The sequence below is a fragment of the Protopterus annectens genome, chromosome 8.part0 (assembly GCF_019279795.1).
Source record: "Protopterus annectens isolate FY-2018-M chromosome 8.part0, PAN1.0, whole genome shotgun sequence".
Classification (NCBI taxonomy): domain Eukaryota; kingdom Metazoa; phylum Chordata; order Ceratodontiformes; family Protopteridae; genus Protopterus; species Protopterus annectens.
Window position 1 is genome coordinate 1,643,361,908 of NC_056741.1, and position 26,381 is coordinate 1,643,388,288.

Sequence of the window (26,381 nt, forward strand, 5' to 3'; positions counted from 1 at the left end):
AGCTGTTAAACAAAATTGGCACAGGAAGTTTGCACCTTTTTGGCATCTTGTATACTACTAATACCATTTGCAAAACTGCATATGAGGAAATTACAATGGTACCTGAAAAGTGTATGGACTCAGCACAGCCACAGCTTGAAAACAATGATTCCACTCATTCCCTGCCTTCAACAGGAGTTTCTATGGTGGGCACAGGCATGTCACCTCAACAAGGGTCAGCCATTCACCTTACCCACAGCCAGGCAAACTATGACAACAGATGCATCGGACTATGCCTGGGGAGCACACATGGCAGGACAGTGCATTCAGGGCAAATGGACTACAGATCAGAGACACCTGCATATCAATCAAAAAGAAATGCTAGCAGTGCAGAATGCCCTAACAGCTTTCAAGGACCTTCTACACCCAGGGCAACTACTAATAAGGACAGACAACACCACAGTTATGTGGTACATAAACAAGCAAGGGGGGCACACATTCTTACCCTCTAAGTAGGCAAGCAATGACCTTGTGGAACACTGCACTGTCTTACCAGGTTCGATTACAAGCGCAGTTCCTGCCAGGAAAGAAAAACACATTGGCAGACGACCTAAGCAGAAACATCATGGATCCACACGAATGGAAACTAGATCCACAAGTATTTGCAATGATAGCTAAAAAATGGGGACGCCCAGACATAGATCTGTTTGCAAGCCCCCACAACCACCAACTTCATAAATTTTGGACAAGGACCTTCCATCCACTAGCTTGGAAAGTGGATGCCCTCTCATTCAGTTGGAAAACATTAGCAGTGTGTGCCTTCCCTCCACTGCCTCTTCTAGCAAAGGTACTGCTGAAAGTCAGATTAGAGAGGCCACAAATGATTCTCATTGCACGAGACTGGCCACGCCAACATTGGTATCCAATTTTAAGGAACATGGCCCAGGGCCCACCATGGATTTTGCCACAAATTCCTCACCTGCTCACCCAGCGAGACAATCTGATTCTACACAGCCAGCTCAAGACTTTAAACCTGGCTGCATGGCAAATTACCTAAACAGCCAGCTAACACCTTTATCCAAAGCTGTTATGGATGTCATTCTGGAGGCCAGGAGGCCCAGCACCAGGAAAACCTATTCAGACAAATGAAAAGATTTTGCGCCTAAATTCCCTGGCGCCGAACATTCCTCAGATTCTACAATATTTAACTGAGGTGTTACACAAAGGACTTTCCTTTTCATCTATTAAGATCCACGCCTCAGCAATTTCAGCTCATTACAGCACGGATCCTCCTTTATTTTCACATCCACTCCTAAGACAGTACCTCAGAGGGGCTAAGAACTTAAGACCGCCAAGGAGAGCTCCAACACCTACTTGGGATCTCAACTTTGTCCTGGAAAAGCTTACACTACCGCCCTTTGAACCAGCTTTTTCAACCTTTGAACCCGCTTTTTCAACTGACTTAAAATTTCTTTCATGGAAAGCTGCCCTACTACTAGCAATAACCTCAGCTAGAAGAGTCCCAGAGCTACAGACACTAATGGCAGTGGAACCTTTCCTCATTTTTCATCAAGACAGACTTTCTCTATGAACTAATCCTTCCTTTATGCCAAAGGTGGTATCCAGTGTGGCCCTAAACCAAACCATTCACTTGCCCACTTTCTTCCCAAATCCCCAGAACAAAGGAGAAAGACTCCTGCACTCTTTGGACATTCACAAGCAATTACGTTACTACTTGGATAAAACTAAGGCTTTCAGAAAAACTGACCAGCTCTTTGTAGCCTATGCTACAAGATCACAAGGAAAAGCTATCTCAAAACAGACCATTTCTAAATGGATAGGACATTGCATACGTTTCTGCTACACACATCATGGGAAACCAGTACCGACTAACATTAGGTCCCACTCCACTAGGGCTACAGTTACATCAGCAGCCTTTCTCAGGGGAGTGCCAACCAAGGATATTCTGGTAGCTGCTACTTGGAGTTCAGTACACACCTTCACCAAACACCATCACTTACCTCTTTACTCTAAGACTAGAGCTGGTTTTGCCACTGCAGTTCTGCAGGGCCTACTAGCTTCTTCTAACACTATTTGACTCCACCTCCCCTCCTTAGCTTTGGGATTCAACCCAAGTGTGATGACTGCAGCAGGGTAACACAATGAACATAGTACAGTTTTGTACCTACCATAAATGTAGATGTTCGAGTGTTCACCCTGCTGCAGTCCAGGTTACCCTCCCTCCATCCCTTCTGAACTAGCTGAACTTATCTCTACCACTTTATCCTATACTACCTCTGTGGTGTATTTGCTGGTGCCTAAGGGTTTTGTTTTATTTTTTATATAGCCATATGTATGTATGTATATATATATGTATATGTATGTATATATATATATATATATATATATATATATATATATATATATATATATATATTGCCTACCTTTTGGGAGTACCTGACATCTGGGGCAAGAAAAACTGAAGAAAATGGTGTCTGATGCCTCTTATATACCCCTGGCGCACTGACGTCAGGGAAGAAGTGACAGCAACCGACGCCAGACCAAGACTTTGGAATTCGGGCCGACTGCGGGACCGCCTGACAGCAGGATAACCCAAGTGTGATGACTGCAGCAGGGTGAACACTCGAACATCTACATTTATGGTAGGTACAAAACTGTATTTTTTTTAGTATGTTTTTTGTGAGCTGCTTTGTAAACCATCTTTTAATTTAACAGTACAATACAAAAGACTATGGTTTGTGGATTTGCCTTTCCATTAGGGTAAAATGTCACAAGGTACAGGTGGGGTGCATAAAACACAACAGTGCTTATACTGACTTACTATACAACGTACCAACCAAGCTCTGTAATGTAAAATGGATAGAAAAACATTAGTAATGTGCTTGTCCCCTGTCCTGGTGTTGTCGAGGGATTGAGTCTCATCTATGGTGTAGGTTACTCAAGCTTGATTAGTAACACAGATGTTTGATGGTGCAAACAAAGAAGTCTCAGTGTGCTCATCTTGGGTTAGAGTGTGCTCATCTTGGGTTAGAGTGGGAGTGAGTATGCATGCCTAGGTACTCATTGGCTGGTTTTCCCTGTTTGAGACCTGGGAAACTGTTAGGTAATATCTCCTTTGGGTGGATGGTGCGGCCTGATGACATCAACCCTTTGTGGAATTCAGTGTAGGTGTAATACATATGTCCATTGCACACGTCGCACCCATATGTTATGGCTGGACAGGCAAAGGAGGTAACTCTTAAGGGATAAAGACTTGAACCACTCCTGATGATGCCTCTGTCTGTCTTCTTTTAACTGGTTTAATTGGGTTTTAGAAGTTTGTGTGTATTTAAATGTAGTCTGAAAATTGTTTGTACATTTTTGTTGATTTGTTGTTTCCAAATTCATAGTTTGTACAAATTCATTTAATCTGAGAAGGAGGAGGGAATCTCCTGTAAGCCATTGCCAGGATTTTATATGCACATTCATATTTGTATACTAAGAGGTTACAATGTGCAACATCAATATCCCATGCAAATACTAACTGATCAGAATTTGGGGATTTTAACCTTTGTAGATAGAACCTGAAACAAATTTTGTAGCATTTCAAACAAGCATGTTCTGTCTGACCTGAAAGTGTGCATTTTTGTTTGCAGATCTGTAACCAAGCTCTGCAGATGCATGGTGGTTATGGCTACCTGAAAGATTATGCTGTTCAGCAGTTCTTGCGGGATATCAGAGTCCATCAGATACTAGAAGGTAATACAGTTTCTTTGTGCTGCTTACTAATATGTTCTTGCCTTTCTTAAAGGTACTTTTTCTTTGTTTCACACTCACAGTAGCCACAGTATTCTAACATGCTTCACAGAAATCACATTAATCCTGCAAAGCTAGAATAATGAGCAAATGCTAACCGGTTCAGTCAGTCTCATCCATAGATGGTACCATACAGAGCGATTTAGCTCATTTGCTGTCTGTGAACAGGTCATCTGTCTGACAAGTTTGTTTTTGTCTTTCGGCTTTTCCTGGTTAGGGGTTGCCACAGCGGAACTCTCGTCCGCTAATGATTGGCAGTTGATTTTCATGGTGCTGAGGTGCCAGCCCACCGCCTAACCTTCAACGAAGGCACGCCCATTCACGCATGTCTTTTGAACGCCACTTGATCGTTGGGAGGGCATGCAGACTCCACACAGAAGGCGCTCCAGCCGAGAATCGAACGGGAGAACCTCTTGCTGTGAGGCGACAATGCTACTGCTGCACCACCTATTTCCTGATCATCTGTCTGACAGTAATGAAGATAAATAAAATTAAAATAATTGAATAAGAGCCACAATAAAACATTTCAGATCTGTTTCGCATAAACACAGAGCTGAGTCAAGTCGTGCAAAGCCATCCACTGCCCATATTTGGTTGCCTGCCAGCCTTAAAAAAAAAAAAAAAAAAAAAAAATGTCCTGCTCCTGCTGATTGAAACTTGCTTCATATCCTACTGTGGCCATACCATCTACTTTACATTTTCACATTTGCAGGCTCTGCTTTATCCTACCACAGTCTACATAATGGATCAGGTAGATGGTTGGCTGAGTGGAAAAGAAAGCATACCAGTTGATTGGTCAAATGTAGAGTGTATCCCCCATAGGGCACCATAGATTTGGCTTCTTCGAACAGGGGTGCTGTAGGCCATTATTCATCTTTTACATTAAAGAAATACCACATTTTTTATTGTTAATATAAGAAAAGTCCCCCTAGCCATATGGTATCCTAGACAACAGCTTAGTTCACCTGTGTGAGGGGTGGCAGTATGTGTAATTAACAGTGAGCGACATTGGCTTATGAAGAGCAAAAGGCTAACAAGTGACACAAAAATTTCATTGCTGGGTAATGTTTTATGCTAAGACTGAGAATGGGTTGGGGATAGTATGTAGTCTCAGTTGAAGTGGCAGAGAATGCTAGGCTTCCAGGACTGAGTAGCTACAAGCAAAGAACAAAAGGTTAGAATGACATGATAAATGTGAGGAGGGAAGGACCTGGAATCATGGTAATTCTGATGAAGAGGAGAATGCTATTCTGTATGCATCCATATTAACTGTGAGATGGAGTGGGGACCTTATTCTGTAGTGGAGCTGTAGTAATTGTGAGGAGGAAGGCCTGACTCTAAAGGGTATTACAGATAGTGACTATGTGGAGAATGGTAGCTTTAGTTATATAAGGAAGTCATGGTAATTGTGAGGGGGCTAGTGGGCCTAATTTTGTAGGCAGCCATGTTAGTTCTCTAGATGTAGTCTCAAAATCTGATCAAACATGTGAAGTGGAGGGATTGTTTGATTTAGTGAGGAGCGTTGCTAATTGTGAGGACGGTGGATCTGGTTATGTAGGTAATTTTAAGGAAGGTTGCCTGGTTTTACAGGAAGTGTTGGTAATTGAGGAGTGTGGTCGTGGTTATGTAGGCAATTGTAAGGAAAGTTACCTTGTTTTACAGGGAGTGATGGTAATTATGAGGAGGGTGGATTTGGTTATGTAAGTAGTTGTAAGGAAGGTTGCCTAGTTTTACATGGAGTGTTGAAAATTGTGAGGAAAGTGAACATGGTTTATGTAGGTAATTGTAAGGAAGATTGCCTGGTTTTTACATAGACTGATAGTAACTGTTGGGAGGAGTACTTGACTGTATGGAGAGCTGTGGTAGTTGTAAGGAGGGAAATATGATTATGTAGGGATCCGTGGTAATTGTGAGGAATAGGAGAGCCTGTGATGTTCTTCATGTTTCACTGTTGCAGTCATTACATTTGGGTAATCTGCTGGCAGGTTGCCCTCAGTCGGCCTGAATTCCAAAGTCTTGGGTCCTGCGTCGGTTGCTGTCTCCTCTTCCTTGACGTCAGGTCGTCAGGGGTATAAAACAAGCAGCCAACACCATTTTATTTAATCTTTCTTGCCGCGCGGTGCCCAAAGCAGAAGCATTTCGCAAGTGCCGGTCGGCCAACTCCTGAAATATTCGAGTTTGAGTTTCAGAACCAAAGTCTTCACTAAAGCTAAGTACCTCATTGGGGAAACTTTTTTCTTCCTTCATACCGATGTCAGAAAAAGTTAGTAATTGTACTACTTGTGGGAAGCAAATACCTCATAAGGATTTCCATTTATACTGTATTCCTTGCCTAGGCCCTGATCACAACATGCCTGGCTGTTGGTTTTGTGCTAGATTTAACCAACGCACTATTAAGCGTCTATAGTTTTGCCTCATAGTATTTTGGAAACGAATTTAACTACACAGAAATGTCATCTGATAGCAATCCAACTATTAGAGTATATAAAAAATGCAAAGAAAAGGACAGAGAGAGACAGTCGAGGTCCAAAACGGACGACGAAGCTTCTCCTAAGCCAGTCGCTGGTTCGCCGGTACTCAGTGAGGTGCTTTCGCAGCCCCTGATACCTGCTACTTTTGAGCAAGCCCCTACTGACACCCATGTGGAGTTTGGCACGCTGCGAGATACTCAAAGTATTGGACACATGGATGTATCACCCTTGGATGGGTCCAGAGCCGCTGAGCAGGCACCGGCTTCTGAGGGTGTATTCAGGCCTCATTTTTATATTAAACCAATGACAGCTGCAAAACCAAAAATAAAAGCAACTTCTAAAACTAAAAAACCAACGCATGAGCCACGTGCACAGGCCTCTATGCCTAAAAAACAGATGATTAAAATGGCTGAAGACCTTATTACCTTGATCAGGGGTTCCCATCCCCCTCCAGATAAGAGGCCTAGGCAAGACACTGATTATGAATCTTCAGATCAGGTTTCTATTTCTTCTGATTCCGAATTATCTATTCCTCCCTATGAGGAGTCTGATGCAGAGGAGTCTATACCATCTGCATCACCACCTGAGGATTATTCGTTTGGAGAAACCTTGCATACTTTGAGGGAGCATTTTCACTGGAAGAGTCAAGATTTCTCAGAATCAAAAAAGAGGCTCAGGGATTTCCTTCTTCTCCCTCAGCACAGGCCTTTAGCCATACCCCCTGTTTTAGAAATTGTGGATGATGTGTTTTCGGAGTCGAGCTTGACCCCTGACTCCTTACCTCCGGCTCCCAGCAAGCCTGACAGATATTACAGGGTCCCTGACTCAAACAATTTTTTATTTAGAAACCCTGCTGCTGATCCTGAAACTATTTCACAGGGTCCAAAGGGAGTTAAGGCCTCAATAGCAAAAAATCCTACCCCCTCTGACAGAGATTCAAGGGCACAGGATAGATGTGGAAAAAAGGTTTATACATCTGCAACCTTGGCAGTTAGGGCCTTAAACTGCCAGTTTCATATGCTCAAGTGTCAACAACATGTTATGGGATTGCTGAAACAGAAAATGATGTTGATTTCTGAATGTGCAGGAATTATTGCATTTAGCTGAACAGGTTAGAAAGCATACTTTGCAATGTGGTTTTGATTCTTTAGAGGCCTCCTGCAGGGCCGCAGTTACTGGATCTGTGATTAGGAGGCATGCCTGGCTAAAGGAACAAAATTTGCCTGATCATGGTAAAGCTAAATTACTAGATGCACCTTTACAGCATGATACTCTGTTTGGTATAAAGGCAGAAGAGGTTTTAAAGAAAATGGAAGACAAAGCTAAGTCTATGCAAACTGTAAAAGGCTTCTTACAAGTGCAGCCAGCAAGATTCAGTAGACACTGGCCTACAAAAAATTTGTCCTTTCCTGTGTCAGACAGAGCTCAAAGGGGCAAATCCAGATGCCCTAAGGGTTCCAGATAGCAGGCGCAAGATTCATACAGGTCAAAGCAATGGGGCGCTTCTACCTCCAAATCTGGAGGAGATAAAGCGCAAACCTACAGAAAACAGTCACAATGACTTCCCTCTGCCTTCCCCAAGCACTTATCTTTTGGCAGCACCCTTAGGGGGAAATTAGCACTTTTTGTTCAAAATTGGCAGTTAATAACCCAGGACAAGTGGGTGCTAAACATAGTATCACAGGGATACAGATTCCATTTCCATACTCTGCCAATGGCAAACGGTTGGCCAGATCTGCCAAAAAATCAATGGGCAGAGGCACAGAAACAGGTTACTTCCCTCATGGATATGGGGGCCATTCAGCCAGTACCAGAACAGGAAAAAGGACAAGGTTTTTACTCAAGACTGTTGTTGGTACCCAGAAAGGACAAGGCCTGGCGGCCAATACCGGATTTATCAATTTTGAACACATACCTGGACATTCCAAAATTTAAAATGCTGACTTTGCAGCAGCTTCTGCCCATGCTGGGCAAGAATGCTTGGCTGGTGACATTAGACCTAAAAGAGGCATACTTGCTTGTCCCCAATAAGGCAATTGTGCAGAAGATGCCTCCGATTCAAGGCTGGCTTAATGCATTACCAATTCTCTGCACTAACCTTTGGCTTATCTACTGCACCCAGGGTCTTTACAAAGTGCCTGGCACCAGTAATTGCATTTTGCAGACAAAAAAGTATTCAGATATATCCTTACTTGGACGACTGTCTCATTCAAGCAGAGAACAAGGACATTCTTCATCAACACCTGGCGTTTGTGAAAAGGCTTCTAACATGCCTAGGGTACACAATAAACGAATAGAAATCACAGCTGGTACCCTCTCAAAAGATAACATTCCTGGGTGCAAGCTTGAATACAACTGCCCAGATGGCTTACCTCACTCCAGACAAGGAAAGGCAACTGATTACTTACTTCAAACTGATGGCAACAAAAACCCAGTTATCTGCAAGACAAATTATGCCGGCTTTGGGCTTCATGGCATCCTGCATCCTACTGATTCCATATGCAAGACTGTATATGAGGAAAATTCAATGGTACTTAAAAAGTTTATGGAGTCAACGTTGTCACAGTCTGGAAACAGTGATCCCTCTCATTCCCTGCGTACAACAGGAGTTTCTATGGTGGGCAAAGGCATGTCACCAAAACATGGGATGGGACTTCACTCTACCCCCTGCCAGCCAAACCTTAACAGATGCATCAGATTATGCCTGGCGGGCCCACATGGCAGGAAGATGCATTCAGGGCATATGGACTCCAAAACAAATACATCTACATATCAACCAGAAAGAGATGCTAGCTGTTCAAAAGGCCGTGACAGCCTTCAAGGACTTGCTTCATCCAGGACAACTACTGATAAAGACGGGCAACACCACGGTCATGTGGTATATAAACAAGCAGGGGGGCATGCACTCATACCCCCTTTCAGATTAGCCATGGCACTGTGGGACACAGCTTTGACTTACCAGATACATCTTCACGCTCAATTCCTGCCAGGAAAGCAAAATACTCTGGCAGACGATTTAAGCAGAAACCTTATGGATCCTCACGAGTGGAAACTAGATCCACAAGTCTTCATCATGATAACAAAGAAATGGGGGAGCCCAGACATAGATCTGTTTGCCTCCCCTCAAAATTATCAATTAAAAAGATTCTGCACAAGGACTTATCACAGACAAGCATGGAAAGTGTATGCCCTATCCTTCAGTAGGAAAAACCTATCAGTTTACGCCTTTCCTCCACTGTCTCTTCTTCCCAAGGACCTCCTAAAAGTCAGACAAGAGAAACCAAAGATGATACTAATTGCCCCGGATTGGCCCCGCCAATACTGGTACCCAGTCTTAAGGAACTTGTCTCAATACCCAGCTTGGACCTTACCTCAAAGACCTCAACTACTGTCCCAGCAAAACAATCAGATCCTGCACAATCAACTCCAGACACTAAACTTGGCAGCATGGCTGATTATGTAGTTATACAAACAACACCTCTCAGTAAAGCTGTGATGGATGTCATTTTGGAAGCCAGAAGGCCTAGTACTAGAAAATATTATGCTGATAAATGGAAGAGATTGTGCCTTGGAATCAAGCACAAGGAACTGATACAGCAGAACCAAATATTCCTCAGCTATTACAATACTTGACTGAGATGCTTGACAAAGGCCTATCTTTTTCCCATCAATTAAAATCCATGCCTCTGCCATTTCAGCTCATTACAATACAGAGCCACCAATCTTTTCTCATCCTTTACTTAAGCAGTATCTTAGAGGAGCCAAAAATTTAAGGCCTTATAGAAGATCCCCAATACCTGAATGGGACCTCAATTATGTGTTGGAAAAGCTCACCCTTCCTCCATTTGAACCAGCTGCTACTGCTGATTATAAAATTCTTATCATGGAAAACAGCTCTGCTATTAGCAATTACTTCAAGAAGAGTCTCAGAGCTACAGGCCCTCATGGCTGTGGAGCCTTTTATCATATTTTACCCAGACAGGGTGTCTCTGAGGACAAATCCAACCTTTATGCCTAAGGTGGTTTCCAGTGTGGCTCTTAACCAAACTATTCGTCTGCCAACCTTTTATCCAAATCCGCAGAACAAGGGTGAGAGAATTCTGTATTCCTTGGATGTATACAGACAGCTAAGATTCTACTTGAGCAGGACTAAAGCTCTAAGAAAAACTGAGCAACTACTAGTGACATGCTGCAGGATCAGAAGGAAAGGCTATTTCAAAGCAGACTATTTTAAACTGGATAAGCCACTGCATTTGTTTCTGCTACTTACACCATGGTAAACCTGTGCCCAAGGGCATTAGGTCTCATTACACCAGAGCTGCAGATACTTTAGCAGACTTTCTCAGAGGAGTACCAACCAAAGACATTGTAGAGGCTGCTACTTGGAGTTCTGTTCACACCTTTACAAAGCATTATCATTTGCCTCTCTATTCTAAGTCCAGGGCAGGCTTTGCCACTGCAGTTCTGCAGGGCCTTATAGCCGCACCTAATGCTGTTTAGCTCCAGCCACCCAACCATAGCTTTGGGATTCTACCCAAATGTAATGACTGTAACAGTGAAACACGAAGAACATAGTACAGTTGTGTACACTTACCATAAATGTAGATGTTCGAGTGTATTCACTGTTGCAGTCCAGGTTACCCGCCCACCACCCCCCTTACATTCTGGAATTTATCTTTCCTTCTCTATCTTCTACATCCTATGTGATGTATTTACTTGTAGATGAAGGTAAAGTTTATATTGATGCAAGTATATATATTTTTGCTACCTTTTTGGGGGCACTTGACATCTGGGGCAAGAAAAACTAAATAAAATGGCATCGGCTGCTTGTTTTATACCCCTGATGACCTGACGTCATAGAAGAGGAGACGGCAACCGACGCAGGACCCAAGACTTTGGAATTCAGGCTGACTGAGGGCAACCTGCCAGCAGATTACCCAAATGTAATGACTGCAACAGTGAATACACTCAAACATCTACATTTATGGTAAGTGTACACAACTGTACTTTACATGGAGCCATTTTAGTTGAGGAGAGAGAAGGCTTGACTCTGTAGGGAGTTGTAAGATGGATGGTGGACCTGGTTCTGTGGTAATTGCCAGGTTAATGAGAACCTTGTTCCTTGGATGGGATAACAGTGTGGTTAAGATGGTAAATATGATTATGGATAGAGCAGTGGTTAGTAAGTAGGGGGACTCAGTTTCTTAGGGAAACTATGGTCACGGTGCAGGAGTACCTCTGTCTGTAAGCAAACCAGTGGTGATTTTGAGGAAGAGGAACATATGGTTCTTTAGGAAGAGAAGGACCTGATGGTTCTTCGGTGACTGCAGTATCAGTTAACAGACAGGAAAGTGCAAGTACAGGAGAAAGTAAAGCTTGCATCAGTGCTCTTATTTTATGCAGGAAGGAAAATAAGACTGCAGCTAGGCCCCCATGGCATAGAGGTTATAAAGCCCTTACTGGGCTCACATGTCTTGTGCTGAGTTACCAGAACAAGTGCTGGAGGGACAGAATGTGGAAGGATGGGAGTGGAGTGCTTGATGCTACCTTTTTTCCACATGGGAGGAGAGAAGTAGCTTAGCTTGCTTCACTGGTGACAAGTAAAGGATTGCAGTTGTATTGCCTGCAGCAAAGAGTCTAATATGCACTTGCTGCATAGGGGTACGTCACTTTAGCTTGGGAGTTCGTGAATGTGGAGTAGCATGCAAGTATCTGCCAAAGGCAGCACTATGGAGCACTCAAGTTGCTTGTCAGACAGTTAGGGTGGTGGTCAGGTCTACTGATTACACTAACACCTATTCTTACCTCCACTTGGAGAGAGCTATACATAGTTCCTGAGAGCTGTCACTCTAATTCTGGAACAAGTGTGTCAGTTAGGTGCAGGAAGGAAAATGTCATTGGGTAGATCCTGCAACCCACACAAAAGTGGAAAATGTCATGTTTTAGACTGTTTGATATAGTCATTGAGTAACAACAAAAGAAAAATGGATGAAAAATCCTTTAGGAGGTAAATGAAAAACTGGTGCCCCCTTAGAAATAGCCATCTTGGTGTCTGAGAAGAGAAAAGATCTGTTTTTGTAGTAACAATTTCTGAATTGGAGGCTGTATATAGTGCAACATTGTTATTTAAAGGTGGACAAACTATCAAGCTTTCATGAAATTGAGCATTACATACAATTGAAACATTCAAAGCAATTTATATTACTACCAGCAAAGATATGGATGTGAATAACAGTAGAGAGTAAAACAGCTTAGAGTTTATTTTGTTGACGTGTATTTGAACTCACTAGGCATCACAGTACCTGTAGTTGGAGTGTATGTCAGGATGTGACTGTCTGTGAAAGTCTCATTCTGGTCCTTTGGACATTGGAAGTCTGTTGGATGAGACGGAAGAAAAGTTCACTTGGAAAAGACTAAAAATGGAACCTTGAGGTTTATCTGCAGCCAATAATAGAGAAGAGTATTGTATTTCTTAAATTAAGATGAATTGTGCAGGTGTTCTTGGATTTGGGTAAGCAAGAATAGTTGATTAGTTGAAAGTCTTTGTCAAATATGAGAATGTCATCGAGGATGCCTTTTTAGGCAAATGCAGATTTCCACTCATCAGATGTAGTACTGGTGAGAAGGAAGGCATTATTAAATATACCAAACCTGACTGACAAATGAGTAGGTGATTTTCACCCAACAAAGTGTCGGTAATGAGCTTAAGCTTGAATATAATGGGGAAAACAGTTAAACAGAAGATAATGGGGATAGGTTATCAGACAAAGTGAGAATGGAGAGAGAGTTTTGTGGGAGAGAAAGGAAATTGCTAGAAGCAGTTTCCCTCTGGGTCATCATTGTTTTGTTAATGTTATCAAATGTTTGCCTCCTTTCCACAAAGCAACAATGATCCATATCTGTCAGTTTTGGTAACGTCTTTTTCCTCCTCCTCCTCCTTTTATCTACTTTAGGCCAAAACACTTCATAATCATGGTTTAAGGTTGAAGTGCATCCATATGAAGCTATATTTGAACAGTCCTTACCTTCATTTCAGTACAGTAAACTTTCAGTTAAGTGTAACTCAAGCAACCAGAAAAAAAAATCAAAGTAGTACAGTACAATTTTCATGTGTTGCATTTTCTGTCCCCCACCCCCAGCAGAAACATACCTTATGTTTTTTAGCATTTTAGAGTTTTAAAAAGGAAGATAAGAATAAATTCCATCTCTCCCCAACCTAAGAACAAGTCAAACCAAACAAATAGTATAGGGTACAGTATAGTATAGTCAGGCCTGTTTTTAATAGTGACTCTCAAGCAACCAGAAACTGCAGTTCTGTGTCATCTGGCAATCCCCATAGGTGCCGGTTAACTGAGAGCTTACTGTAATACCACCACTGCTGCTTTCTTCTAAGCTTCTGATACCCCCCCCCCTTTTAAAATATTGTTCAACAAAGTCCTCCAGGTCTTTGTTTGCTCTCTTCCCTCCTAACATCTCGATTTCCACAGGAATATTATCCATTCCTAGAGACGTCTCTTTTGATTATACAGCATTGTTTTTATTTCATCTTGTCCCATCTTGGTTATTAATTGTTGAGCCTCATCGTACTCTAACCTTGGCATAACCGAGTCTTCTATAGATATTTGCAATTGTTTCTTTTCTTGGTTCCCTGTTCTGCTTTATATGAAATTTTATAACATTTCCATAATACATAATACATCTGTAGAATCTCTTAAGTGTTTTTCTTTTCATACACCATCAGCATTGTGAAGATTGGATGAAGATAGGTGAAGGCTGCCAGCGTAGCCAGATAGATTTTTGGAGATAATTCTGTCATCTGTAAATATTAAAGTAAACCACAGGCTTGTTGTCTTAAATGGCAAAAATAGTGTTACATGTGGAACTGAAAAAAATGTAACAATAGTGCACTCTACTGACCAAGTAAAGCATGTTGTTACACGGCTCCGGCCAGTCTAGATGAAGGAATTCTTGCTGTTGTTTTAAGGCCAGAGTTAATGGCCATAATTTGCATGCATAAATGTCCTTTATTGCTCTGGTTTCTGCCCAGAGGTGAAGAATGTAAGTATAGTTTGTTACCCTGGGAACCCAGGGAAGTGTGAACCAGGAACGTGATTTTAAAAACAGAATCTGAGAGCATTCCTAATTAGGAGCATTAAGCATTTTTGTCTTGACTATCCAACTCATCAGCATTGCCTTGCTCAATATGTAAGTTTATCTTAGACTTGTGTTTTCTCTTAGAAATAGCTAGAAACTAGAAGGATTAGACTGTTTTTCTGTGATGTCAGAACTGTACTACCAAATTATTTTAAGTATTTCTCTGTTGATCTCTGAACTCTTGAGACTAGCACCGTGTAGTAAAAAGTATTGTCTTATGTTTTTATTATTAAATATTTTAAAACCTTTCAACTGTGGCTGTTTTGTGTAGAGATAATTTAAGCTCTAAGAATACATTGCATGTATATAGCGATCCTGTACCAAGTCACTGTAATAAGCCTTGACTGTTTAGTTATACTACCAATTGGAAAATAATATTGCACAGTAATAACTGGACACCTTTTTATCGGCTTTTGAGTAGCTGATAAATTTTAGTGGGTGGTGGCAGCTGGTACTGCTGTATAGTTTGGGAAAAGTGGGCACAGCTGGAGAACCTGTGCCAGCCTTCCCCAGGAGTGTCTGTGTGGTTATATAAACTCTTAAAGTGTGTGTGGGTGTGTCAGCTACTTGGGCAGGGACATGAAGCACTGGTTGGACCAAGAGGGTGCTGGAGGTTTTAGCTTGTCCACTAGGCTGAGATCTGGACCCTATAGCTGTGCCAGTGGGGAGTCTTATTGGGGACCTGTAGAGCAAGGGAGCGACCAGCCCTGGACTGACTGTGATCTCTTTGTGCTTTTAAGGAAAATTTCACTTTACTGTGTGTATTTATTTGTTATTCTTTCCTCCTATATGAGATGCCCCTCACTGGTGTTAGTGGTGAGGATTGAGGCTCCTTGATTGCTGGGCCAGGGCATGGGCATCACATATTAATTGTTTGGCAGCGGTGGGATATCCACACCATATATTAATTGGTTGGCAAATACTAATTGGTTTGTAGTGGTGTGGGTAGAGTGAATTCCTGTAGCTGGTGTACAGTGAGATTTGAAGGTGTTTTTTACTTTAAATCAGCCACGCATTGAATACTCCGAGTTCAGATCACAATTGTTTTATTTCTTTTGTTAGCTTAATTAGGGTGAGCAGGCAACATGTCAGCAGAGGAGTATGGAAAGCTGACAAGGAGCCAGCTGGCAGAGATATGCCAGGCTAGGGGACTGGTGCATGGAAACCTGACTAAAATCAGGCCTGATTGCAGCCTTGGTTACTGCTGCATTAGAAAATGGCAACCAGGAGGACAATCAGACTGGCAATGGAGATATAATACCCTCGGAGAATGGACAGCTCAACCTTTCTGCAGAGGACTAAAAATCCATCTGGAGCTAAAGAGACTTGAGTGGAGGCCAGGCATTTGGAGATAAAAGACAAAGAAAAGGAGCGACAGAGGAGGCATGAGAGGGGAAATGGGGGAGGGATTAACTGGACCCCAGAAGCACAAAAGGTCAGTAAATTTCTTCCGCATTTTAAAGAAGGGGATACTTTTGATAGTTTCATTCATAAGTTTGAGAGGGTATGCAAACAATATAGTGTTCTCTGAGTACGGTTCCTGACCCCCTTACTCCATGGTAAAGCTGTAACTGTTTTGTCAAAAACGTCTGACATTGCATGTTTTGATTATACTGCTGTTAAAAATCACTTGTTAGAATTGTTTAAGCTAACACTTGAAATGTATAGGAAAATGTTTGGTGAGCATAGACACAAGGCAGATGACAGTGTGTGTGAATATGTTGCTGAACGTAGCACTTATTTCCGTAAGTGGGTGAGTGGATGTCAGGTCACCACTTTTGAAGGGCTGGCAGACCTTTTGGTGAGGGAACAAGCCCTTAACACTTTGCCTGAGGACATGATGATCTGGTTAGCTGATAGACAATGTGCTACTTCAGATGAGTTGGGGAAGAAGGGAGACCTATACCTGGCGAGCAGGGCAGCCCTGCACAGGAAAGGGGCCCCCAGTACTACTTATGGGTCTAAAGCCCAGACTGCCCCAACAGAATCTGCCAGTAGCAGGGGAAGCCACTAGTCCAGGTACACATCCAGGAGCTAGGGTTAAATGTTTTGAATGCAACCAGTGGGGCCATGTGGCATACAGGTGTCCATGGAGGCAAGGTGGGGAACAAAAGATGAGTGAGTGAGTAAGTGGGAAAGACAAAATGCCAGTAGTAGGTTGTCTTGGGACAACAAAAGTACCAAACTACCACCAGCGGTTATGTCCTATTGTAGTGAATAGCAAAAAGGCCATTGCCAAGAGAGAGAGAGCCTCTGATACAACCATTGTAAAGCCTGCAATGGTTACAGAAGAGCACTACTTTCCTGGGCAGTCTACTCCAGTCAGGGCTTTAGGAGGGATCCCATTCCAAATACCTTTGGCTAGGGTTCACCTGGGCTGGGAGGGTGGAAAAGGAAGCCAGCAAGTAGGTGTGTTTGAGGATATACCTGCAGATGCCCTGATAGGGAATGATTTTGATAGTGCAGTACCCTGTGCTTGTGCAGATGTTCATTGTGTTACACTGCTGCAGTCATCACACTTGGGTTATCCTGCCGTCAGGCGGTCCCGCAGTCGGCCCGAGTTCCAAAGTCTTTGGTCCGGTGTCGGTTGCTGTCGCTTCTTCCCTGACGTCAGTGCACCATGGGTATATAAGAGGCATCTGAACACTCAAACATCTACATTTATGGTAGATACAAAACTGTACTTTACATGCAGTCAGGTTTGGAGACAAGCAGGCAAGTCTGGTAGCCTTGGGGTGACCCAGACAGACTGCATACTTTCAGCCAGGACTGGTGAGGTGGTTACTTAAGGGAGGGAGCTACCCTGCAGCAGTGAGACTGAAGAGGAGTCAGCTGCTTGGGGGTACTGATGGTCCTTTGGACAGAGTGACTGCAAAGGTAGAGGTGAGTAGTAGTACCCAGGCTGACAGTGAGGCACTACTGTTAGAGGATGCCAGACTTTCTGTGGAAGGGGAGCTGGGAAGGGTTACAAGGAGAGAGTTGAGACGGGCTCAGCTCTCCGACCCTACATTGCAAGGCCTGAGGCAGGTAGCTAGGGAGGCACCTGGTTCTCAAGGAAAGGGGGAATCTGTATACTGGGACAAAGGGTTACTATACAGAAAATGGACCCCTGAGGGAGGGCTAGAAGATGAGAGAATACAGCAGTTGGTAGTGCCTAGAGCCTACCATGTGGCGCTTCTAGCCATAGCCCATGATATTCCCCTTGCAGGTCATATGGGCATAAAACATACAAAGAGGCGGATTATGCAGAACTTCTATTGGCCTAGAATTTCCAGAGATGTAACAGGGTACTGCAGGACCTGTGAGCAGTGCCAAAAGGTAGGCAAGGCAGGAGACAAGGTGAGATCTCCTTTGATACCTTTGCCTGTGATTGAGGAGCCATTTCAGGGGGTAGCTGTGGATATTGTGTACCCCAAGTTCCACAGGCAAAAACTATATCCTAGTGGATTATGCTACACGATACCCTGAGGCAGTGGCTTTGTCCTCCATTGTGGCCGAGAAGGTGGCAAATGCTTTGTTAGAGATTTTCAGCAGGGTAGGTTTCCCAAAAGAAATACTGACTGACAGATGTGCCAGTTTCATGTCAGACCTGCTGCCTTGTCTGTGGAAGTCCTGTGGGGTGAAGCACATGAGGACTACCTCCTACTATCCCCAGACTAATGGTCTTGTCATTCTTTGTTCCCCACCTTGCCTCCTTGGACACCTGTATGCCACATGGCCCCACTGGTTGCAATCAAGTCCATGCTACAGGCATTTGCAGATCATTTTAAGAGGGAGTGGGACAAATATTTGCCCTATCTGTTCGCTTACATAGAGGTTCCCCAGGAATCCATAGGTTTTTCACCCTTTGAGTTGCTGTATGGGCATAGGGTGAGGGGACCTCTAGATTTAATTTGAGATGAGTGGGAAGGTGAGTGCGAGTCTTACAAAGGAGTCTGTTGTGGCATACGTCCTAAACCTCAGGATCAGGCTGAGGGAGCTCATGGACTTGGCCCAGGAGAACCTGGCAGAAGCCCAACAACAGAAAAAGGTGTGGTATGGCAGGAATGCTCGAGCTAGAGAGTATGCTGTGGGGCAGCAGGTAATGGTTCTCTTTCCTGTCAGACACAACAAGCTGCAAGCAGCTTGGGAGGGACCCTACAAAGTGCTAAGAAAGTTGAGTGATGTTAATTACATGGTGGAATTGCTAGGCAGAAGGCAGGGGCACAAATTGTACCATGTTAACATGATGAAACCTTACCATGATAGGGGGGCCCTTGTGCTGAGCATTTGCAGTGGATTGCAGGAGGGGTCTGAGGGAGATTTGGGGACTTATCTCCTCAGTGAGGCTCTGGCTGACACCTCAGTGAAACTGGTAGCAATGTCCCAGCAGCAGTCTCCTACCCAAGTTCGAGAAATCCGAAGAGTGTTGCAGGAATTTGGGGACATATTCACTGGGAAACCAGGATGCACTCACCTGGGGCAGCATCAGGTGGATACAGGACCCTAAAGGCCTATTAGGCAGGCCCCCGTATAGAGTGCCTGAGAGAGTCAAACAGACTCTGAAGGAGGAGGTACAGGAGATGTTGGAACTAGGGGTGATTCAAGAGTCCAACAGTCCCTGGGCCTCCCCAGTGGTGCTGGTGCCAAAGAAGGATGGCAGTACCAGATTCTGTGTGGACTACAGGAAATTAAATAGTCACACAGAGCTAGATGCTTACCACATGCCTAGGACAGATGAGGCCCTGGAGCAGCTGGGTGGGGCTAAGTATCTTACCAAGGGTTACTGGCAGGTGCCCTTGACTCCCAGTGCTAGAGAAATTAGCCTTTGTGACTCCTTTTGGCTTGTATGAGTTCACAAAGATTCCCTTTGGGATGAAGAATGCCCCAACAACTTTCCAGAGGCTGTTAGATCATATCCTAGCAGGAGCAGGAGGGTTTGCCCTTGCTTACCTAGATGATATTGCCATCTACAGCCATTCCTGGCCAGACCACCTTCAGCATGTTAGGGAGGTGCTGGGCAGACTACAGAGGGCAGAGTTGACCATTAAGCCGAGCAAATGTCAGGTGGGTATGGCAGAGGTCTCCTACCTAGGACATAGAGTGGGGAGTGGTAAGATAAGGCCAGAACCTGCCAAAGTGGAAGCCATTCAGGTATGGCCTGCACCTGTTACTAAAAGGCAGGCAAGGGCATTTTTAGGGACAGCATGGTACTACAGAAGGTTTGTCCCCAGTTATAGTACCATAGCTACTCCCCTCACAGACCTGACAAGGAAGAACAGGCCAGATAAGGTAGTGTGGACCTCAGCATGTGAGCAGGCATTCCAGAAGCTTAAAGAAGCTTTGGGAGGACCCCCTGTGTTAGCCAGTCCAGATTACAGCAAAGAATTTGTTGTGCAGGTGGATGCTTCAAACCATGGGGTGGGGGCTGTACTTAGCCAGATTTCTTCAGAGGAGGAGGAGCACCCAGTGGTTTATCTCAGCCGTAGGCTCCAACCCAGCGAGGAATACTGTGCAGCTGTAGAAAAGGAATGTCTAGCCATAGTGTGGGCACTGCAGAAACTTCAACCTCATCTGTATGGAAGGAAATTCACTCTTATGACAGATCACAACCCCCTAACATGGTTAAACAGAGCCAGCCAGCAAAATGCCAAGTTGCTAAGATGGAGCCTGAGGTTGCAAGCAATATGATATGTCCATGCAACACCGCAGTGGGATTAGCAATGCCAATGCAGATGGGCTTTCAAGACAGGGAACGGGGTAAGGTATTCTTAGATAGACCTAACTCCCTCAAGCAGCGTTTCTCAAGGGTCACTTGAAAAACTAGCTTGGGTTCTCCGGGGGGGGGGGGGTTGTGAAGACTGGGTGAAGATAGGTGAAGACTGCCAGCCTAGCCAGATAGAATTCTGTCATCTGTAAATATTAATGTAAACCACTGGCTTGTTGCCTTAAATGGCAAAAATAGTGTTACATGTGGAACTGAAAAAAATGTAACAGTGCACTCTACTGACCAAGTAAAGCATGTTGCCACCCTTTGATGTAAACACAACTCTGGCCAGTCTAGATGAAGGAATTCTTGCTATTGTTTTATGGACAGTTAATGGCCAGAATTTGCATGCATAAATTCCTTTATTGCTCAGGTTTCTGCCCAAAGGTGAAGAATGTAAATGTCATTTCTGTTAGCCTAGGAACCCAGGGAAGTGTGAAGAATGATGTAATGTGAACCAGGAATGTGATTTTAAAAACAGAATCCGAGAGCATTAAGCATTTTTGTCCTGACTATCCAACTCATTAGCAATGTCTTGCTCTATGTTTAAGTTTATCTTAGACTTGTGTTTTCTCTTAAACACTAGAAACTAGAAAGATTAGACTGTGTTTTTCTGTGATGTCAGAACTGTACTACCGAATTATTTTAAGTATTTCTTTGTGATCTCTGAAGTCTTGACTAGCACTGTGTAGTAAAAAGTATTGTCTTGTGTTTTTATTATTTATTATTAAATATTTTAAAACCTTTCAACTGTGGCTGTTTTATGTAGAGATAAGTTAAGCTCTGAGTACATTGCATGTATATAGTGATCCTGTACCAAGTCACTCAAATAAGCCTTGACTGTTTAGTTATACTACCAATTGGATAATAATATTGCACAGTAATAATTGGACACCCTCTTAAGGGCGTTTGAGTCGCTGATAAATATTAGTGGGTGGTGGCAGCTGGTACTGCCATATAGTCTGGGAAAAAGGGGCACAGCTGGAGAACCTGTGCCAGCCTTCCCCAGGAGTGTCTGTGTGGTCATATAAACTCTTGTCATTGTATGTGTGTGTGTGTGTGTGTGTGTCAGCTACTTGGGCAGGGACACGAAGCATTGGTTGGACAGAGAGGGTGCTGAAGGTTTTAGCTTGCCCACTAGGCTGAGATCTGGGCCCTATAGCTGGGCCAGTGGGGAGTCTTATTGGGGACCTGGAGAGCAAGGGAGTGACCAGCCCAAGACTGACTGTGAAGACTGACTGTGATCTCTGTGCGCTCTTAAGGAAAATTGCACTTTACTTGTGTGTATTTGTTATCCTTTCCTCTTATATGAGATGCCCCTCACTGGTGGTAGTGGTGAGGCTTGAGGCTCCTTGATTGCTGGGCCAGAGCACGGGCATCACAAGCATGGCTACAACTCTTTCTACTTTTGTGCCCTGTCAAAAATAGATACTTGACTCTTTCACAGTTAGCCTGAAACAAATGTATATATTTTTAAAACTTTAAATGTTTAAAAAAGCTATAAATGTTATGGAAAAATTTAAAATACAAAAGTCATTCAGCAGACTGTCGTCACCCCACACCCATTCCTTATCACATGCACACACAAAAAGTTCACAATACATCCATCATTACTACTCTGTGTCTGTATGTGTGTCTTTGTGTGTGCGTGTGTATGATTCTTTGTGCGTATACACACTATTTATTTACTGTTAAGTAACCAGGTAGGTGAACTGGTCCATAGACCCTTATCATCCACAGCCAGAACTCCGAGGCAGTAAACTTAAATTATACACTTCAGACGGAGTGTTCTGCACACATACACTTCTCTCTCTCTGTGTGTGTGTGTGTGTGTGTGTGTGTGTGTGTGTGTGTGTGTGTATGTATGTGTGTGTATATATATATATATATATATATATATATATATATATATATGCATACACACGTGTGTGTATGTGTTTATATATATATATATATATATATATATATATATATATATATATATATGTATGTACATTTACATATATATGGAAGGATCTACTATTGTTAGTTCATTTGCACAAATGTTGACCCACGTTGACTTGCTACTGCTCATGCAGTGAAGCTAATCCTCAGATTATACAAAAACAAACATGCAAAAAAGAAGAGTTATTTTTGCAGGGGGCAATCCCCCTTCACTCCCAGCCCCACACAGCCCCTGCTAATTATATACTAACTGTGAGATTGCACAATTGCTGGGGAAAGGGCATATCCAACTACCTCGAACTATTGATCTCACACATCTGTTGGCCAGCTGTATTAACCCAAGTGTGTCAACAGTACAGAGGTCAATTTAACTTCAAATTGATCTATACTGGGGAACCCAAATACATAAACGACACGTACATACACACACACACACATGTAGTGCGTGTGTGTGTACACACACATATATTTTTTTTATTTTGACCACGCTAGATCATCCATTATGTGTGAATCACATATACACACTTGATGACAAGATGAAGCAGCACACCTAATCAAATGGTCATGTGTAAATGTATGTATTTTATATTCATATTCATATAAACACAGTTACAGTAGCAGTTAAGTATTATTACTAATAAGGTAAAACATTAGAAACCTTTGATCACTTCAGCTAGTGATTGGCAGCCATCATTCGTGAAGAGACATTTTCAGCACCATGACTAATAATGTAATTAAAGTCTACTGAGTCATAAAATAGTTCTTTGAATATGATAACTAGCCATGCACACAAGGCAGATAAAATTAGTTTATGAAAATGCCTGAACGGCAAAAAAGGGAGCAGTTAACACCCAGACTCTAAAGGTTTTCACTTATGTAAATGAGGAGAGCTTTATCAACCAGGTGAGGCACATTTAAAACAAAGTATGTTTGCCTTTTGCTCTGTTAATACTAGAATAGGCTTTTTCTTCCCCATGACTCTGAAATGGATAAAGTAAGCATCCTGGACTGAACCCGCAGCATCTAGCAAGTCAGTTTCATTACATGTATATAAAATAAAAAAAATGCTGATGGGACCATTGCAAGTTGTCAGGGGGTTACATTATCATATAACAAAAATATCCCCAAAAAAGCACCTCAAAGCCAGAACGAGTGTTAAAAACACAAGTATTTTAATAATCCAAACGAATACAAAGCAACCACAGTGCACAAAGTGCTTAACTACTTCACCACATTTTTCATTCCAAATGGAACTTCATCAGATGCAAAACATTTAATTGACATCAGTTAAATCTTTATACTCATTTTAAAATCAAATAAGCCATTCCATTTCCCACTACTCAAATGCTAATAAATATTCATGAAGACATGTTGACATAAAATATATTAATATAATTCATTATTTCGGAGGACAGTAAATATAAAATATAAATCTATATATTATTATATTCTATAATCAACTAAAACCCTTTCCACAAATTAATTGACCTAATGTACCCAAATTAAGAATAAACGGGAAACAACCATATAAATATAAATATATGAAAAACTTTTTGATTTTAAAATGAGTATGTAAAGATATAATTGATGTCAACTGTTTTGCATCTGATGACGTTCCGTTTGGATTGAAAAATGCGGTGAAACTGTTAAGAGTTTTGTGCACTGAGGCTGTTTTGTATTCTTTTGGATTATTAAAATACTTGTGTTTTTAACACTCATTCTGACTCTGAGGTGCTTTTTTTGGTGACATTCAGTTGGAGCTTGGCTCTCCTAAGCACTTATATCTCATTTTTTTGAATATAACAAAAATAGTTTAAATACTTAGGATCAACAGTTCAGAGTAATGGTGAGTGTGGAAGAGAGGTGAAGAAGGGAGTACAGGCAGGGTGGAGAAAGAGTATCTGGAATGATTTGTGACAGACTGGTACCAGTAAGAGTGAAAGGGATGGTCTACAAGAGGGTAGTGAGACCAGCTATGTTATATGGATTGGAGATGGTAGACAGGAATCGGAGCTGGAGGTGGCCGAGTTAATGATAAGATTTGCATTGGGTGTGATGAGGTTGGACAGGATTAGGAATCAGTATATTAGAGGGTCATCTCAGGTTGGACGTTTTAGAGACAAAGCCAGAGAGGCGAGATTGCATTAGTTTGGACATGTGCTTAGGAGGGATGCTGGGTATATTGGGGAAAGGATGCTAAGGATGGAGCTGCCAAGTAAGAGGAAGAGGAAGGCCTAAGAAAAGGTTTATGGATGTGATGAGAGAGGGCATGCAGGTGGTTGGTGTGACAGAGAAAGATGCAGAAGACGGGAAGAAATGGAAACAGATGATCCACAGTGGCAACCCCTAATGGGAACAGCCAAAAGAAGAAAACAAAAATATAGCTTGCAGTCCTGAAAAGTAGTTAAATAATGTGTGTTTTACAGCAGTCTGTAATGGTATGAAAACATGCAGGTAAATTAGGTTTTGAAGGTAGTAACTTTGCCACAACATCAAGTGACTGGATGCTATAACTGCACATTTACCAATGGTAGGCTTTCACCCAAATATAACGGTACTAACTGGAATATACTTACATTAGTAACCTCCATGTTTTTGCTGGCATTCATTCAGTACTGGCATTGAATGAATAAAAATAAATGCCAGTTATGAATGAATGCAGGCTGAAAATAATGTATTACAAAAATAAGAGGTTAATGATCTCCTAAATATAAGTGGCGAGACTCTATAAGTGCACAAATGAGGCAAATCCAAGGGGGGGGAGGCAGAGATATCTGTTTCTTTGGCGCGCACACACACACACACACACACACACACACACACACACACACACACACACACACACACAAAAAACCACTTTACTGGTTGCAGCAGATCTTAAATTAAAAGTATTTAGTTGCTGTCTAAAACTCTAATGGCTGACATTACTTACTGTAATCTTCTGTGATTCATCAGAAATTCAAAAGGCAAAATTAGATACACTTTAAATGCATGCCTGTTGATTGGTGAAACACAGTTACAGTAGAGAAGGAAGATGCTGCATGAATGGCCGGTCAGATAGAACCACCGCAAAGATGTCTGTTGAGCTGATTAAGTGAAGAAAATGTGCATCTATTTTGATGTACTTGGATTGTTATAGAAACTGGCTGTAATGGTTATGTGTGGCTTACTAAAAAAATGAAAGGAGTACATAAAAACTTATGCATTTCCTGCATGCAGAACCGATGGGATAGTGGCCGGCTCAACCAAATAACCTTCTACTGTGTTGCGAGCAGGTAGCTGAGGAGGAGATTTGGCAGGACAACCACATAAGTGGCTGCATAGTAAGAATGTTATTTAAAGAAACTAAATGGCATCTTTTTCTATGGGAATATAGAATGTTAAGTTGTCAATCTCGCCTTCATTCTTGCTGGATGGGTTCGGAGCCGATCCTCGGATCCGACTCGGCACTGGCTAAGCTCGAGAGTCACTTTTACCTGCTCGAGGCAGCCCCATATCCCATGATGCAAGGCGGTAAATACCCAGATCTCATTTGCCGCTTCGCTGATGAACTACTTTTGCCAGCTCGTGGTAAGTAAATTGTTTTACTATTGTTAGACACCCCTTTCCTAGTTTTTCTCTTATATATTAGTATAATTGTCATTTTTAGGTAGTTGTAGGGTCGCTAGTCCAGTTTTACTGTTTCCCTACTTCTTTTTATTTAGTCGGGCCTTCTTTCCCTTCCCATCCCTTCCTGTCAGGGTGTGTGTGTGGGTTTATTTTTTTCCCCTTTAAGCTAAAATTTCTGAGTCTGGGACTGTGTGAGTTGGGTGTGTGTGTGTTCTCACTATGTCCAAGGAACAGAGGGTCTCAGGCTTCAAGAAGTGTGACTCGTGCTGTCAGAAGATGTCTCTGACAGACTGTCACACTTCTTGTACCTACTGCCTGGGACCTCTCCACCTGCAGGACTCCTGTGCTATCTGTCACTCTTTCAGCCAGAGAGTCCTGCAGGAAAGGAGAAATAAATTAATCTTGAGAGGACTTCTTAAACCGGAGGGCTCCCCGACCAAGTCTGCTTCGGGCAAGCCCTCTAAGACCTCCAAGGCCCAGGCTTCTGCTTCTAAGCCTCTGGCCTTGGCTCAGACACCTTTGGAGTCGAGATCGGCTCCGGCTGGAGCCGATCTTATTTTGACTAAATCTTCGGCACCGATGGCTATCGGTGCCGATACTTTAACTGCCAAATTGGTGTCTGCTCCGACCGGCACTGATCACCATGTGACTAAGGCTTCGGT

At 42.7% G+C, this 26,381-nt stretch overlaps 1 protein-coding gene across 2 annotated transcripts in view; it reads left to right on the plus strand.

Moving 5' to 3' along the window:
- The window catches only part of ACAD8 (acyl-CoA dehydrogenase family member 8), a 599,439-nt gene that overhangs the window by 441,439 nt on the left and 131,619 nt on the right, over positions 1 to 26,381 (plus strand). The window contains exon 10 of one of the 2 annotated variants that reach the window (XM_044081167.1): positions 3,636 to 3,738. The exons of the other annotated variant lie outside the window; for it this stretch is intronic. Coding sequence (XP_043937102.1) covers positions 3,636 to 3,738 — 103 coding nt within the window. The remainder of the gene's footprint in view (positions 1 to 3,635; positions 3,739 to 26,381) is intronic. 2 annotated transcript variants of the gene reach the window in all.